The 16,239-nt window shown below is 44.7% G+C and overlaps 1 protein-coding gene across 7 annotated transcripts in view; it reads right to left on the reverse strand.

Moving 5' to 3' along the window:
* Positions 1 to 16,239, reverse strand: part of LPIN2 (lipin 2) — a 166,063-nt gene that overhangs the window by 102,889 nt on the left and 46,935 nt on the right. For 4 of the 7 annotated variants that reach the window (XM_038746840.1, XM_038746839.1, XM_038746838.1 and 1 more), the window contains exon 2: positions 2,937 to 3,137. In XM_038746840.1, coding sequence (XP_038602768.1) covers positions 2,937 to 3,128 — 192 coding nt within the window. In that variant the 5' untranslated portion in view covers positions 3,129 to 3,137. Of the gene's footprint in view, positions 1 to 1,850; positions 1,870 to 2,936; positions 3,138 to 7,924; positions 7,953 to 8,984; positions 8,990 to 16,239 lie in introns of those variants that run through there. The other 3 variants (XM_038746843.1, XM_038746841.1, XM_038746844.1) reach the window with 3 other exon arrangements.

The raw sequence follows: 16,239 nt of genomic DNA on the forward strand, positions 1-16,239 counted from the left end.
GTCCCTACCCAACAACGGGCTCACAGTCTAGAAGGGGGAGATGGACAACAAAACAAAACATATTAACAGAATTGTGCCGCTCTGACTTGCTCCTCCATTCATCCTCCCTCCCACCCCCACAGCACATATATATATATATCTGTAATTTCATTTAATTATCTATTTATTCATTTGTATTACTGTCTGCCTCCCCATCTTGCCTGTGAGCTCACTGTGGCCAGGAACGTGTCTCTCTGTTGCTCTATCATCCTCTCCCAAGCGCTCAGTACAGCACTTGGTACACGGCAAGCGCTCAATAAATACTGTGGTCAGGAACGTGCCTCTCTGTTGCTCTATTATCCTCTCCCAAGCGCTCAGTACAGCACTTGGTACACGGCAAGTGCTCAATAAATACTGTGGTCAGGAACGTGCCTCTCTGTTGCTCTATTATCCTCTCCCAAGCGCTCAGTACAGCACTTGGTACACGGTAAGCGCTCAATAAATACTGTGGTCAGGAACGTGCCTCTCTTTTGCTCTATCATCCTCTCCCAAGCGCTCAGTACAGCACTTGGTACATGGCAAGCGCTCAATAAATACTGTGGTCAGGAAGGTGCCTCTCTGTTGCTCTGTCGTCCTCTCCCAAGCGCTCAGTACAGCACTTGGTACACGGCAAGCACTCAATAAATACTGTGAGCAGGAACGTGCCTCTGTTGCTCTATTGTCCTCTCCCAAACATTCAGTACAGCACTTGGTACACGGCAAGCGCTCAATAAATACTGTGGTCAGGAACGTGCCTCTCTGTTGCTCTATCGTCCTCTCCCAAGCGCTCAGTACAGCACTTGGTACACGGCAAGCGCTCAATAAATACTGTGGTCAGGAAGGTGCCTCTTTGTTGTTCTGTCGTCCTCTCCCAAGCGCTCAGTACAGCACTTGGTACACGGCAAGCGCTCAATAAATACTGTGGTCAGGAAGGTGCCTCTCTGTTGCTCTGTCGTCCTCTCCCAAGCGCTCAGTACAGCACTTGGTACACGACAAGTGCTCAATAAATACTGTGAGCAGGAACATGCCTCTCTGTTGCTCTATTGTCCTCTCCCAAACATTCAGTACAGCACTTGGTACACGGCAAGCGCTCAATAAATACTGTGGTCAGGAATGTGCCTCTCTGTTGCTCTATCGCCCTCTCCCAAGCGCTCAGTACAGCACTTGGTACACGGCCAGCGCTCAATAAATATTGTGGTCAGGAACGTGCCTCTCTGTTGCTCTATCATCCTCTCCCAAGTGCTCAGTACAGTGCTTGGTACACATCAAGCGCTCAATAAATACTGTGGGCAGGAACGTGCCTCTCTGTTGCTCTATCACTTGGTACACGGCAAGCGCTCAATAAATACTGTAGGTAGGAACGTGCCTCTCTGTTGCTCCATCGTCCTCTCCCAAGCATTCAGTACAGCGCTTGGTATACGGCAAGTGCTCAATAGATTCTTTTTCTTTCAATCAAGCAATCAATCGTATTTATTGAGCGCTTACTGTGTGCAGAGCACTGTACTAAGCGCTTGGGAAGTCCAAGCTGGCAACATCTAGAGACGGTCCCTACCCAACAGTGGGCTCACAGTCTAGAAGGGGGAGACAGACAACAAAACCAAACATATTAACAAAATAAAATAAATAGAATAGATATGTACAAGTAAAATAAATAGAGTAATAAATATGAACAAACATATATCCATATATACAGGTGCTGTGGGGAAGGGAAGGAGGTAAGGTGGAGGGGGAGGAGGGGGAGAGGAAGGAGGGGGCTCAGTTTGGGAAGGCCTCCTGGAGGAGGTGAGCTCTCAGTAGGGCCTTGAAGGCCCTACTGTTTGTTGAGCACTTACTGTGTGCAGAGCACTGTACTAAGCGCTTGGAAAGTACAATTCAGCAACAAAGAGAGACAATCCCTGCCCACAGCGGGCTTACAGTAGATAAGGGGGGAGACAGACATCAAAACATGTAGCCAGGCATCAATATAAACACATAAAATTATAGATATATACACCTGAAAACAAGTAAACAGGCATCAATAGATACAACTGAATAAATGGATGTCCGTCTCCCCCGCTAGCCTGGAAGCTCACTGCGTGCCCGTTTGGCGTTGGGTGGTGTCCTCCCTCCTGCAAGCGCTCGATCGTCCGGCGCTCCGGCCCCGCTGGCAATCAATCAATTAATCGTATTTATTGAGCGCTTACTGTGTGCATATCTATTCTGTTTATTTTATTTTGTTAGTATGTTCGGTTTTGTTCTCTGTCTCCCCCTTTTAGACTGTGAGCCCACTGTTGGGTAGGGACTGTCTCTATATGTTGCCAACTTGTACTTCCCAAGCGCTTAGTCCAGTGCTCTGCACATAGTAAGCGCTCAATAAATACGATTGATGAGGATGCAGAGCACTGTACTAAGCGCTTGGGAAGTACATGTGGGCAACATATAGAGACAGTCCCTACCCAATAGTGGGCTCACAGTCAATCAATCAATCAATCAATCAATCGTACTTATTGAGCGCTTACTATGTGCAGAGCACTGTACTAAGCGCTTGGGAAGTACAAATTGGCATCACATAGAGACAGTCCCTACCCAACAGTGGGCTCACAGTCTAAAAGGGGGAGACAGAGAACAGAACCAAACATACCAACAAAATAAAATAAGTAGGATAGAAATGTACAGGTAAAATAAATAAATAGAGTAATAAATATGTACAACCATATATCCATATATACAGGTGCTGTGGGGAAGGGAAGGAGGTAAGACGGGGGGATGGAGAGGGGGACGAGGGGGAGAGGAAAGAAGGGGCTCAGTCTGGGAAGGCCTCCTGGAGGAGGTGAGCTCTCAGCAGGGCCTTGAAGGGAGGAAGAGAGCGAGCTTGGCGGATGGGCAGAGGGATTGGGGGCATTCCAGGCCCGGGGGAGGACGGCGGGACAGGCACTCACCACTTTCTCCTTGGAGCGGAGGACCCCCAGCTTGCCGAAGCGGACGTGGAAGGGGGAGCACTGGTAGGTGCCGTCCGGCTGGCGGACCACGATGACGTCGATGCAGCCGGACAGCGTGGCCTGGTTGATGCCCTTGTACAGCTCCTTGACGGTGACGATGACCTGGCCGGCCAGCTGCCCCACGTAATTCATGGTTTGGGACTGCAAAGGACAACACAGACCACACAACGGACGGCGTTAGGCGATGGCTCCTTCGGCCCCTCCCGCTTAACGCAACGCGGAGCGGCAGCGAGGCTCGGGGGGTAGAGCCCGGCCCTGGGAGCCAGGAGGACCTGGATTCGGTCATTCGTTCAGTCAGTCGTATTTATTGAGCGCTTACTGTGTGCGGGGGGCTGTACTAAGCGCTTGGCAAAGTACGATACAACAGCCCTTCTAGACTGTGAGCCCGCTGTTGGGTAGGGACCGTCTCTATATGTTGCCGACTATATGTCTGTACATATTTATTACTCTATTTATTTATTTATTTTACTTGTACATATCTATTCTATTTATTTTATTTTGTTAGTATGTTTGGTTTTGTTCTCTGTCTCCCCCTTTTAGACTGTGAGCCCACTGTTGGGTAGGGACTGTCTCTAGATGTTGCCAACTTGTACTTCCCAAGCACTTAGTACAGTGCTCTGCCCACAGTAAGTGCTCAATAAATACGATTGATTGATTGATTGATTGTACTTCCCAAGCACTTAGTACAGGGCTCTGCACACAGTAAGTGCTCAATACGATTGACTGATTGATTGTACTTCCCAAGCGCTTAGTACAGTGCTCTGCACACAGTAAGCGCTCCATAAATACGACTGAATGAATGAATGAATGAACAATAAACAGTGACAATCCCCGCCCACAACGAGCTCACAGTCCAGAGCTCACAATCCCGGCTCTGCCGCTTATCATCTGCTGTGTGACCTTGGGCCGGTCACTTCACCTCTCTGGGCCTCTGGGCCTGGAAAATTGGGGTCGAGACCATGAGCCCCACGTGGGGCAGGGACTGTGTCCATCCTGACTTGCTTGCTTCCTCCCCAGCACTTAGATCAGGGTTTGGCACATAATAAGCACTTTACGAGGACCATAATTATCATTAGCTTCTCCGTGATCCCGTTAATGATCATTCATTCATTCAATCGTACCTATCGAGCACTTTATTTAGAATAATAATAATAATAATTGTGGTATTTGCTAAGCACTTACTATGTGCCAGGCTCTGTACTAAGCGCTAGGGTGGATACAAGCAAACTGGGTTGGACACAGTCCCCGTCCCGCCGGGGGCTCTCAGCCTGAATCCCCATTGTGCCGACGAGGTAACTGAGGCCCAGAGAAGTGAAGTGACTTGCCCAAGGCCACACAGCAAAGTGGCAGAGCCAGGATTAGAATCCATGACCTTCTGTGCTCTATCCACTATGCCATGCAAGTGCTTGGGAGACCACAATACAGCAATGAATGGAGCCATTCCCTGCCCACAACGAGCTTCCAGTCTAGAGGCTAACGCAACTTTTCTCTGCCACACAGGATCTCAAGGGGGTCATGCTAAGTGACTACATTTTCCCCATCAGATTTAGATTCCTCCCTTCAAGGCCCTGCTGAGAGCTCACCTCCTCCAGGAGGCCTTCCCAGACTGAGCCCCTTCATTCATCTCCTCCTCGTCCCCCTCTCCATCCCCCCCATCTTACCTCCTTCCCTTCCCCACAGCACCTGTATATACGTATATATGTTTGTACATATTTTTTACTCTATTTATTTATTTATTTTACTTGTACATATCTATCCTATTTATTTTATTTTGTTAGTACGTTTGGTTTTGTTCTCTGTCTCCCCCTTTTAGACTGTGAGCCCACTGTTGGGTAGGGACTGTCTCTATATGTTGCCAATTTGTACTTCCCAAGCGCTTAGTACAGTGCTCTGCACTTAGTAAGCGCTCAATAAATACAATTGATGATGATGATGATGATGATTCATTTTCCCTCAATCAACTCAAGAGGCAAATTCACACACGGCTCCAGGGCAGGGGCCTGCCTTCCTGGAGAACATCGTGTTCAGGCAAACTCACGTTTCAGTGTTCATCGGGCCCGAAAACCACACGCGCACGCACACGGTGATTTCTTCCGACAATCGTGGCGTGCTGTCGTGTCGGGAGAACATTCCGTAACGCTGCCGTCAAACTCCGGCCAAAACGCCGAGTGAAAACACATGCTGTTGGCAGAAACCAGCCTGTGCGTTTCCACTATAATGGTTTGGCCCAGAAATCTCAAAATGCTTAAATGGATTGCCTCCGGGCAGAGATTAAGCCAAGAGGTTAAAGTTGGATGGGGAGACTTGATCAATCAATCAATAAATGATATTTATTGAGCACTTATTACGCGCAGAGGACTGTTCTATGTGCTCGGGTGAGGATAAGCGCTTAGTACAGTGCTCTGCACACAGTAAACGTCAATAAATATATACCTGTATATATGTTTGTACATATTTTTTACTCTATTTATTTATTTATTTTATTTGTACATATCGATTCTATTTATTTTATTTTGTTAGTATGTTTGGTTTTGTTCTCTGTCTCCCCCTTTTAGACTGTGAGCCCCCTGTTGGGTAGGGACTGTCTCTATATGTTGCCAATTTGTACTTCCCAAGCGCTTAGTACAGTGTTCTGCACATAGTAAGCGCTCAATAAATACGATTGATGATGATGATAAATACGATTGATTCATTGATTGATGATGCGACAGGATTAGTGGCCATGTTCCCTGCCCAAAATAAACTTATAATAATAACAATGGCATTTGTTAAGGGCTTACTACGTGACAAGGACTGTTCTCGGCGCTGGGGCGCATACAAGGTAATCAGGTGGTCCCACATGGGCTCACAATCTTAATCCCCATTTTACAGATGAGGTAACGGAAGCCCAGAGAAGTGGCTTGCCTAAGGTCACACAGCAGACAAGTGGCGGTGCCGGGATTAGAACCCACGTCCTCTGACTCCCAAGCCCGGGTTCTTTCCACTGAGCCACAGTGCTTCTTCACTTCATTCATTCATTTATTCAATCGTATTTATTGAGCGCTGTGTGCAGAGCACTGTACTAAGCGCTTGGGAAGTCCAAGTTGGCAACATATAGAGACGGTCCCTACCCAACAGCAGGCTCACAGTCTAGAAGGGGGGGGACAGAGAACAAAACAAAACATATGAACAAAATAAAATAAGTAGAATAAACATGTACAAGTAAAATAGAGTAATAAATACGAACAACAACTGAGGCACAGAGAAGGGAAGTGACTTGCCCGAGGTCACAGGACGGCACCCACCTTAGTTTTCACCGTTTCCTCAATTTGAATTTATGGTTGAGGGTAAATTTGCACTGCCGTTCTATTTTGATTTGGGGAAATAACAGCATCAGCAGGCGAGCTGACAAGCCACTCAAGGTGCATTTTGCATCACAGTGTTGCAGTGAGAGAAAATTAACTGTTATTAAATTTTTTTTTTTTTTGGAAAGGGGGGTGCGGGGGCTCACAGCTGCTTTCTGCCTGATTTTGTATGAATTAATTACTCTATTTTATTTGTGCATACTTATTCTATTTATTTTATTTTGTTCATATGTTTGGTTTTGTTCTCTGTCTCCCCCTTCTAGACTGTGAGCCCACTGTTGGGTACGGACCATCTCTATATGTTGCCAACTTGCATTTCCCAAGCGCTTAGTACCGTGCTCTGCACACAGTAAGCGCTCAATAAATATGACTGAATGAACAAATGAATGAATGGGAGAGGAACTGATGTATAATTCTTCGCCATCAAAGGCCCTGAAGAAGGAGGATACCAAATAAGACAGCAGTCTTGGCTGTCAATTCATTCACGAATTCATTCGATAATCAATCAATCAATCAATCGTATTTATTGAGCACTTACTGTGTGCAGAGCACTGTACTAAGCGCTTGGGAAGTACAAGCTGGCAACATATAGAGACGGTCCCTACCCAACAGTGGGCTCACAGTCTAGAACAGTGCTTGGTGCATAGTAATAATAATGGTAATAATAATAATGGCATTTATGTATTCATTCACTCGTATTTGTTGAGCGCTTACTGTGTGCAGAGCACTGTACTAAGCGCTTGGGAAGTACAAGTTTATTAAGCACTTACTATCAATCAATCAATCGTATTTATTGAGCGCTTACTGTGTGCAGAGTACTGTACTAAGCGCTTGGGAAGTCCAAGTTGGCAACATCTAGAGACAGTCCCTACCCAACAGTGGGCTCACAGTCTAGAAGGGGGAGACAGAGAACAAAACAAAACATATTAACAAAATAAAATAAATAGAATAGATATGTACAAGTAAAATAAATAGAGAAATATGTACAAACATATATACATATATACAGGTGCTGTGGGGAAGGGAAGGAGGTAAGATGGGGGGGATGGAGAGGGGGACGAAGGGGAGAGGAAGGAGGGGGCTCAGTTTGGGAAGGCCTCCTGGAGGAGGTGAGCTCTCATTAGGGCCTTGAAGAGAGGAACAGCATATTTATTGAGCGCTTACTGTGTGCAGAGCACTGTACTAAGCGCTTGAGAAGTCCAAGTCGGCAACATATAGAGACGGTCCCTACCCAACAGCGGGCTCAAAGTCTATAAGGGGGAGATGGACAACAAAACAAAACATGTGGACAGGTGTCAAGTGGTCAGAATAAATAGAATTAAAGCTAAATGCACAATCAATCATCACCCTCTCTGCTCCGGGCTGAATTTGGGGGTGATCCAAGGGTCGGTCTCCCAGGATTTGTTACAATGCTCCCAACCAAGCAGAACTTTGTCGGGGCCAAAGGGACACCCCCCTTTCCTCAGCCCAGCCAGGACCCGTTGGTTTTAAGGGCCCCCTCCTCGCGGCGGAGGGCAATATCTGCCATCTTTTGGAAGTCGGGGTCATCATCATCATCATCAATCGTATTTATTGAGCGCTTACTGTGTGCAGAGCACTGTACTAAGCGCTTGGGAAGCACAAGTTGGCAACATATAGAGACAGTCCCTACCCAACAGTGGGCTCACAGTCTAGAAGGGGGAGACAGAGAACAAAACCAAACATATTAACAAAATAAAATAAATAGCATAGATATGTACAAGTAAAATAAATAAATAAATAAATAGAGTAATAAATATGTACAAACATATATACATATATATGTTTACATTAATACCTGTTCATTATAAGGGCAACTTGACACTAAAGTCAATCAATCAATCAATCGTATTTATTGAGCGCTTACTGTGTGCACAGCACTGTACTAAGCATTTGGGAAGTACAAGTTGGCAACATATAGAGATGGTCCCTACCCAACAGTGGGCTCACAGTCTAGAAGGGGGAGACAGAGAACAAAACCAAACATATTAACAAAATAAAATAAATAGAATAGATATGTACAAGCAAAATAAATAAATAGAGTAATAAATATGTACAAACATATATACATATATATGTTTACATTAATACCTGTTCATTATAAGGGCAACTTGACACTAAAGTCAATCAATCAATCAATCGTATTTATTGAGCGCTTACTGTGTGCACAGCACTGTACTAAGCACTTGGGAAGTACAAGTTGGCAACATATAGAGATGGTCCCTACCCAACAGTGGGCTCACAGTCTAGAAGGGGGAGACAGAGAACAAAACCAAACATATTAACAAAATAAAATAAATAGAATAGATATGTACAAGCAAAATAAATAGAGTAATAAATATGTACAAACATATATACATATATATGTTTACATTAATACCTGTTCATTATAAGGGCAACTTGACACTCAAATCCCAGTAGAACTTGTTTTACATTAGACAGATGATCTCCCAAATAGGGCACGTGATTCAAGGAAGCCTTCACACCTTTTCACTACACCCACAGCTTAAAAACAAAATCTGCCAGGTTGGGGATGGAAAATGAAATGGAAAAACAAGAGTATTTACCAGCTTAAATCGACTGCACTAGTAAATCAGTAATTCAATCGTATTTATTGAGCGCTTACTGTGTGCAGAGCACTGTACTAGGCGCTTGGGGAGTACAAGTTGGCAACATATAGAGACGGTCCCGACCCAACAGTGGGCTCAAGTCACGTCATTCCAAAACACCTCCATGGCACTTCGACACTGGGACCCATCCTTGATTCTCAGCTATATATGCGTCAACGCTACCTTCAATTATTCAGGAATTTCAACCCGACATCCATCCTAACATCCCGACATTCCTGCTGCTTCCTTCTGCTCCCTCTACTGTAACTAACGCCTGCCCTCCTCTGCTTCCCCATGACGCCGTAAGCTCTGTGAGGGCTTTTTCCTCTTACACAAGCCACTCCTCAAATTGGGGAAAATCCACAGCTAACCTCGGAAGGAGGAGAGATGTTACGACCAATAATAATAATAATTGTGGCGTTTGTTAAGCCCTTACTATGTTCCGGGCACTGTACTAAGCGCTGGGGTGGATCTAAGCAACTTGGGTTGGACAAGGTCCCTGTCCCACGTGGGGCTCATGGTGTCCACCCCCCATTCCTCCCCCTCTAGACTGTAAACTCGTGGGCAGGGACTGCGTCTGTTTGTGCTCTGCACATGGTAAGCGCTCAATAAATATGATTGATTGATTTAGTCTCCCAAGCGCATAGTGCTTTGCACACAGTAGGCACTCTGTAAATACGACTGAATGAATGAAAAGTGAATGCCTGTACTGGCATAAAAAGATAACCAGTGTGTGTTTCTCTGCCTCCAAAGCCTTCAGGGCTTATATTACACCTACTCCACTCTAACGCTCACCATTATCCAACAGGGACTGTCTCTATATGTTGCCAATTTGTACTTCCCAAGCGCTTAGTACAGTGCTCTGCTCAATAAATACGATTGATGATGATGATTATCCCAGTTACCGTGGGAAGGAGCTAAAAGGCTTGACAAGAAAATCTACCGTGCAAATGCAGTTGCCTAAACATAAAAGGATAGAGAGTCAGCTCTGGAGCCTTCCACAATCAGATCACTCACTCAATGAACCGGTGGTATTTACTGAGCGCCTATAGTGCGCAGAGTACTGTACTAAGCAGACCCCTTTTTCCTGTAAACGACAGAGTGGGAATAAGGACATTCTGGACGCCCAAATTTTTCTGATCCTTAGGGAAGAATATATGAAGCTTCTGAAGTCCAAGCAACTTTACAACCCTCCCCTCTTAGTCAATTTTCAAAATTTAATCAATCAATCAATCAATCGTACTTATTGAGCGCCTACTGTGTGCAGAGCACTGTACTAAGCGCTTGGGAAGTCCAAGTTGGCAGCATATAGAGACGGTCCCTACCCAACAGTGGGCTCACAGTCTAAATTTAAGTGTTGGGATACCAAGAACTAGGCTTGTGTTTGAACTGTGAAAGAAACGGGGAGGTTGGATGGGTGAGGAGCAGTCTTGGGCTTAAAGAAGCAGCGTGGCTCAGCTTGGGAGTCCGAGGTTGTGGGTTCTAATCCTGGCTCCGCCACTTGTCAGCTGTGTGACTTTGGGTAAGTCACCTCACTTCTCTGGGCCTCAGTTACCTCATCTGTAAAATGGGGATTAAGACTGTGAGCCCCACGTGGGACAACCTATCTTGCATCTACCCCAGTGCTTAGAACAGTGCTTGGCACACAGTAAGTGCTTAACAAATACCAATCAATCAATCCATCGCATTTATTGAGCACTTACTGTGTGCAGAGCACTGTACTAAGCGCTTGGGAAGTACAAATTGGAAACATATAGAGACAGCCCCTACCCAACAGTGGGCTCACAGTCAAAAAGGGGGAGACCGAGAACAAAACCAAACATACTAACAAAATAAAATAAATAGAATAGATATGTATAATAGATAATAGATATAGATAGATAGAATATATAATACCATTATTATCATTATTATTTTTATTATTTTCCAAGCTCATTGTGGGCAGAGAATGTGTCTACTAACTCTGTTGTACTGGACTCTCCCAAGGGCTTAGTCGGGTGCTCTGCATATAGTATGTACTCAATAAATACTGATTGATTGATACGCTACATAAGAGTTTAATGCACACTTTATTGGGGGCGTGTTTTGAAGTGAAAGTTTAATCCCCTGGGAATGGACGAATTTAATCCCCTTGAGACTTACCCCTTGGGTAAGACTGGAAATGTTCAAAACCTTCCTCTTACGGAGGGAGTTACATGAAAATCACGTGCTTTTTATTTGCAACATCTCAAACAAAAACAAGTCACTACGTCTTTCAAGGCCGTGCCTGCCTATATCATGGGCAATCTGCTCCTAACCCAAGTTTTCCTCAAATATGGAAGTTCAGTACGCTTACTATCTGCCTGCAGGCAACTATTCCTTTTTCCCCGCAAACTGCACCACGGTCTATCCGGAGAGATCGACACTGTTGAAAGAATATTCCCTAATATCCTAATACGGCATTTATTGAGTGCTTACTGAGTGTAGGGCACTGTACTAAGCAACTGGGAAGACAAACAGTGACTCTCCCCAAAGCCCCATCACAATTACATCTCCTCCATTCATTCATTCATTCAATCGTATTTATTGAGCACTTACTGTGTGCAGAGCACTGTACTAAGTGCTTGGGAAGTACCAAAGTCCTTCCTGGCAATCTTCATTTCTCTTACTTGTTCTCCCTTCTGTCACCTATGCACACGGATCTGTACCCTTCCAGCACTTGATATTATTATTATTACTATTAGTAATAGTAATAAAAATGGTGACATTTGTTAAGTGCTTAAAATGTGCCAGGCACTGTACTAAGCGCAGGGGTGGATACAAGCAGATTGAATTGGACATAGTCCCTGTCCTGCATGGGGCTCACAGTCTCAACCCCCATTTTACAGATGAGGGAACTGAGGCCCAGAGAAGTGAAGTGCCCAAGGTCACACAGCAGACAAGGGGCAGAGCCGGGATTAGAACCCATGACCGCTGACTCCAAAGCCCGGGCTCTTTCCACTGAGCCACGCTGTACAGATGTTTGTACAGATTTACTACTCTATTTATTTTACTTGTACATATTTACTATTCTATTTATTTTGTTAATCAATCAATCAATCGTATTTATTGAGCGCTTACTGTGTGCAGAGCACTGTACTAAGCACTTGGGAAGTACAAGTTGGCAACACATAGAGACAGTCCCCCACTGAGCCACGCTGTATAGATGTTTGTACAGATTTACTACTCTATTTATTTTACTTGTACATATTTACTATTCTATTTATTTTGTTAATCAATCAATCAATCAATCGTATTTATTGAGCGCTTACTGTGTGCAGAGCACTGTACTAAGCGCTTGGGAAGTACAAGTTGGCAACACATAGAGACAGTCCCCCACTGAGCCACGCTGTATAGATGTTTGTACAGATTTACTACTCTATTTATTTTACTTGTACATATTTACTATTCTATTTATTTTGTAAATCAATCAATCAATCAATCGTATTTATTGAGCGCTTACTGTGTGCAGAGCACTGTACTAAGCGCTTGGGAAGTACAAGTTGGCAACACATAGAGACAGTCCCTACCCAACAGTGGGCTCACAGTCTAGAAGGGGGAGACAGAGAACAAAACCAAACATACTAACAAAATAAAATAGAATAGATATGTACGAGTAAAATAGAGTAATAAATACGTGCATGATGTGCATCCAGCTTTATTTCTTTAAATATTTCTTTATTTAAATTTTAAATAAAATTTAAATTTAAATATTTCTTTATTTATTTCTATTTTGATGACTTGACACCCGTCCACATGTTTTGTTTTGTTGTCTGTCTCCCCATTCTAGACTGTGAGTCTGTTGCTGGGTAGGGACCGTCTCTATATGTTGCCAACTTGTACTTCCCAAGCGCTCAGTACAGTGCTCTGCACACAGTAGGCGCTCAATAAATATGATTGAATGAATGAATGAATTTATGTCAGTAGCTGTAGTTTCTTTTAAAGCTTGTCTCCCCCTCCTAGGCAGTAAGCTCCCTTGTGTCTGCCAGTGCATTTTGTATTGTGCTCTCCCAAGTGCTGGATACAGTGCTCTGCCCACTGGAAGCGTTCAATAAATACCACTGATTGTTTATAATACAATAGAATTGGTAGGCCTGATCCCTGGTCCCCCTCACAGTCTTCAAATGAATTAAAAACAGGGGAAATGTCCAAGCTTAAGTTTACGTTCATAAATACCATGGATTTGAGGGTGGGAGGAATGGAAGAGAAGCAGCATGGACTAGTAATAATAATAATAATACCGATGGTATCTGTTAAGCGCTTACTATGTGCCAAGCACTGTTCTAAGCGCTGGGGTAGATACAAGGTAATCTGGTTGTCCCACGGGAGGCTCACAGTCTTAATCCCCATTTTACAGATGAAGTAACTGAGGCGCAGGAAAGTTAAGTGACTTGCCCAAAGTCACACAGCTGACAAGTGGCGAAGCCAGGATCAATCAATCAATCAATTGTATTTATTGAGCGCTTACTGTGTGCAGAGCACCGTACTAAGCGCTTGGGAAGTACAAGTTGGCAACATATAGAGACAGTCCCTACCCAACAGTGGGCTCACAGTCTAAAAGGATTAGAGGGATTAGAACCCATGACCTCTGACTCCCAAGCCCGGGCTCCTTCCACTAAGCCACGCTGCTTCTAGTAGGCAGAAAACAGGCCTGGAAGTCAGAAGGACATGAGTTCTAATCCTACTTCTACCACTTGTCTGCTGGATGACCTTGGGTAAGTCACTTCACTTTTCTGGGCCTCAGTTACCTCATCTGCAAAATAGGGATTAAGCCTGAGTGCCCCGGTGGGGGACACGGACTGTGTCCAGCCTGATTACCTTGTGTCTGCCCCAGGGCCGGGAACAGTGCCTGGCACATAGTGGACGCTTAACAGCAATTTTTTTTAAAAAAAAAGGGATATCGACTGCATAAGGGGAATAGATCCAAGTCCCTACGAGGGGAGGGTGGGTAAGGCAAGTGAGGATTTGGTCACGGGAGGCCTCTTGGAGTTGTGATTTCAGGGGAGTGTGGTGGACCATCAGCTATTCACTCATTCAGTCGTATTTACTGAGCACTTACTGTGTACAGACCACTGTACTAAGCGCTTGGAAAGTGAGAGGCAGCGTGGCTCAGTGGAAAAGAGCCCGGGCTTTGGAGTCAGAGGTCATGGGTTCAAATCCCAGCTCCGCCAATTGTCAGCTGGGTGACTTTGGGCAAGTCGAGAACTGTTCTGCGATCTGGGGTAGATACAACGTAATGAGGTTGTCCCACATGGGGCTCACAATCCCCATTTTCCTGATGAGGTAACTGAGGCAGAGAAGTGAAGTAACTTGCCCAAGGTCACACAGCACAAAAGTGGTGGAGGTGGGATTATCGTCATCAATCGCATTTATTGAGCGCTTACTATGTGCAGAGCACTGGACTAAGCACTTGGGAAGTACAAATTGGCAACATATAGAGACAGTCCCTACCCAACAGCGGGCTCACAGTCTAAAAGGGGGAGACAGAGAACAAAACCAAACATACTAACAAAATAAAATAAATAGAATAGATATGTACAAGTAAAATAAATAAATAGAGTAATAAATATGTACAAACATATATACATATATACAGGTGCTGTGGGGAAGGGAAGGAGGTAAGATGGGGGGGATGGAGAGGGGGAAGAGGGGGAGAGGAAGGAAGGGGCTCAGTGTGGGAAGGCCTCCTGGAGGAGGTGGGCTCTCAGCAGGGCCTTGAAGGGAGGAAGAGAGCTAGCTTGGCGGATGGGCAGAGGGAGGGCATTCCAGGCCCGGGGGATGACGTGGGCCGGGGGTCCATGGCGGGACAGGCGAGAACGAGGTACAGTGGGATTAGAACCCACGCCTTCTGACTCCCAGGCCTGTGCTCCACTAACCCAGAGTAGCGTGGCTCAGTCGAAAGAGTGAGGGCTTGGGAGCCAGAGGTCATGGGTTCGAATCCCGGCTCCGCCGCTTGTCAGCTGTGTGACCTTGGGCAAGCCACTTAACTTCTCTGTGCCTCTGTTACCTCATCTGTAAAATGGGGATTAAGACTGTGAGCCCCAAGTGGGACAACTTGATCACCTTGTAGCCCCCCAGCGCTTAGAACAGTGCTTTGCACACAGTAAGTGCTTAACAAATACCACCATAAATAAATAAATAAATAAATAATTCAATAAAAAATAAATAATTAATAATAATAATAAATAATTTAAAATAATTTAAATTTTAAAAAATTATTTAAATAATTTAAATAAATTTAAATTATTTAAATAAACAATTTTTTTTAAATGAATAATAAAAAATTTTATTTATTTATTTATTTTACTTGTACATATCTATTCTATTTATTTTATTTTGTTAGTATGTTTGGTTTTGTTCTCTGTCTCCCCCTGTTAGACTGTGAGCCCACTGTTGGGTAGGGACTGTCTCTATATGTTGCCAATTTGTACTTCCCAAGCGCTTAGTACAGTGCTCTGCACATAGTAAGAGCTCAATAAATATGATTGATGATGATGATGATGATGATGATGATGATAAAAAAGCCTGAATGAAATGAGAATCTGAATGGAAATAGAGAATCACAATGAAGGCGGCAAAACTCTACGCTTAAGCCGGAAGCTTGATTTGGTACCTCAGTTGCGGGAGGAGGGTAAGAGAATATGTGCATATAGCTATAATTCTATTTATTCGGACGGTTTTGACACCTGTCTACATGTTTTGTTTTGTTGTCTGTCTCCCCCTTCTAGACTGGGAGCCCGCCATTGGGTAGGGACCGTCTCTATATATTGCAGACTTGTACTTCCCAAGCGCTTAGTACAGCGCTCTGTACACAGTAAGCGCTCAATAAATACGATTGAATGAATGAGTGAATGAAATCTTCCACCTGGATTTGCTCCCTTCTTTTCCCCAGCCCCTCAGCCCCACGGCACTTTGGCCTAGTGGACAGAGTACGGGCCTTACTATTCATTCATTCAATCGTATTTATTGAGCGCTTACTGTGTGCACAGCACTGGACTAAGCGCTTGGGAAGTACAAGTTGGATGTGCCAAACACCGTTCCAAGCGCTGGGACAGATACAAGTTAATCAGGAAGGCCACTGGTCCCTGTCCCATATGGGGTTTACACTCCTAATCCCCATTTTGCAGACAAGTCAGCTGAGGCCTGGAGAAGCGAAGTGACTTGTCCAAGGTCACACAGCAGTCAAGTGGCAGAGCCAGGTCCTTCTGACTCTCAGGCCTGGGCTCTATCCACTAGGCCACGTTGCTTCTCCTC

Source organism: Tachyglossus aculeatus, chromosome 5, assembly GCF_015852505.1.
Source record: "Tachyglossus aculeatus isolate mTacAcu1 chromosome 5, mTacAcu1.pri, whole genome shotgun sequence".
In the NCBI taxonomy this organism is placed as follows: Eukaryota; Metazoa; Chordata; class Mammalia; order Monotremata; family Tachyglossidae; genus Tachyglossus; species Tachyglossus aculeatus.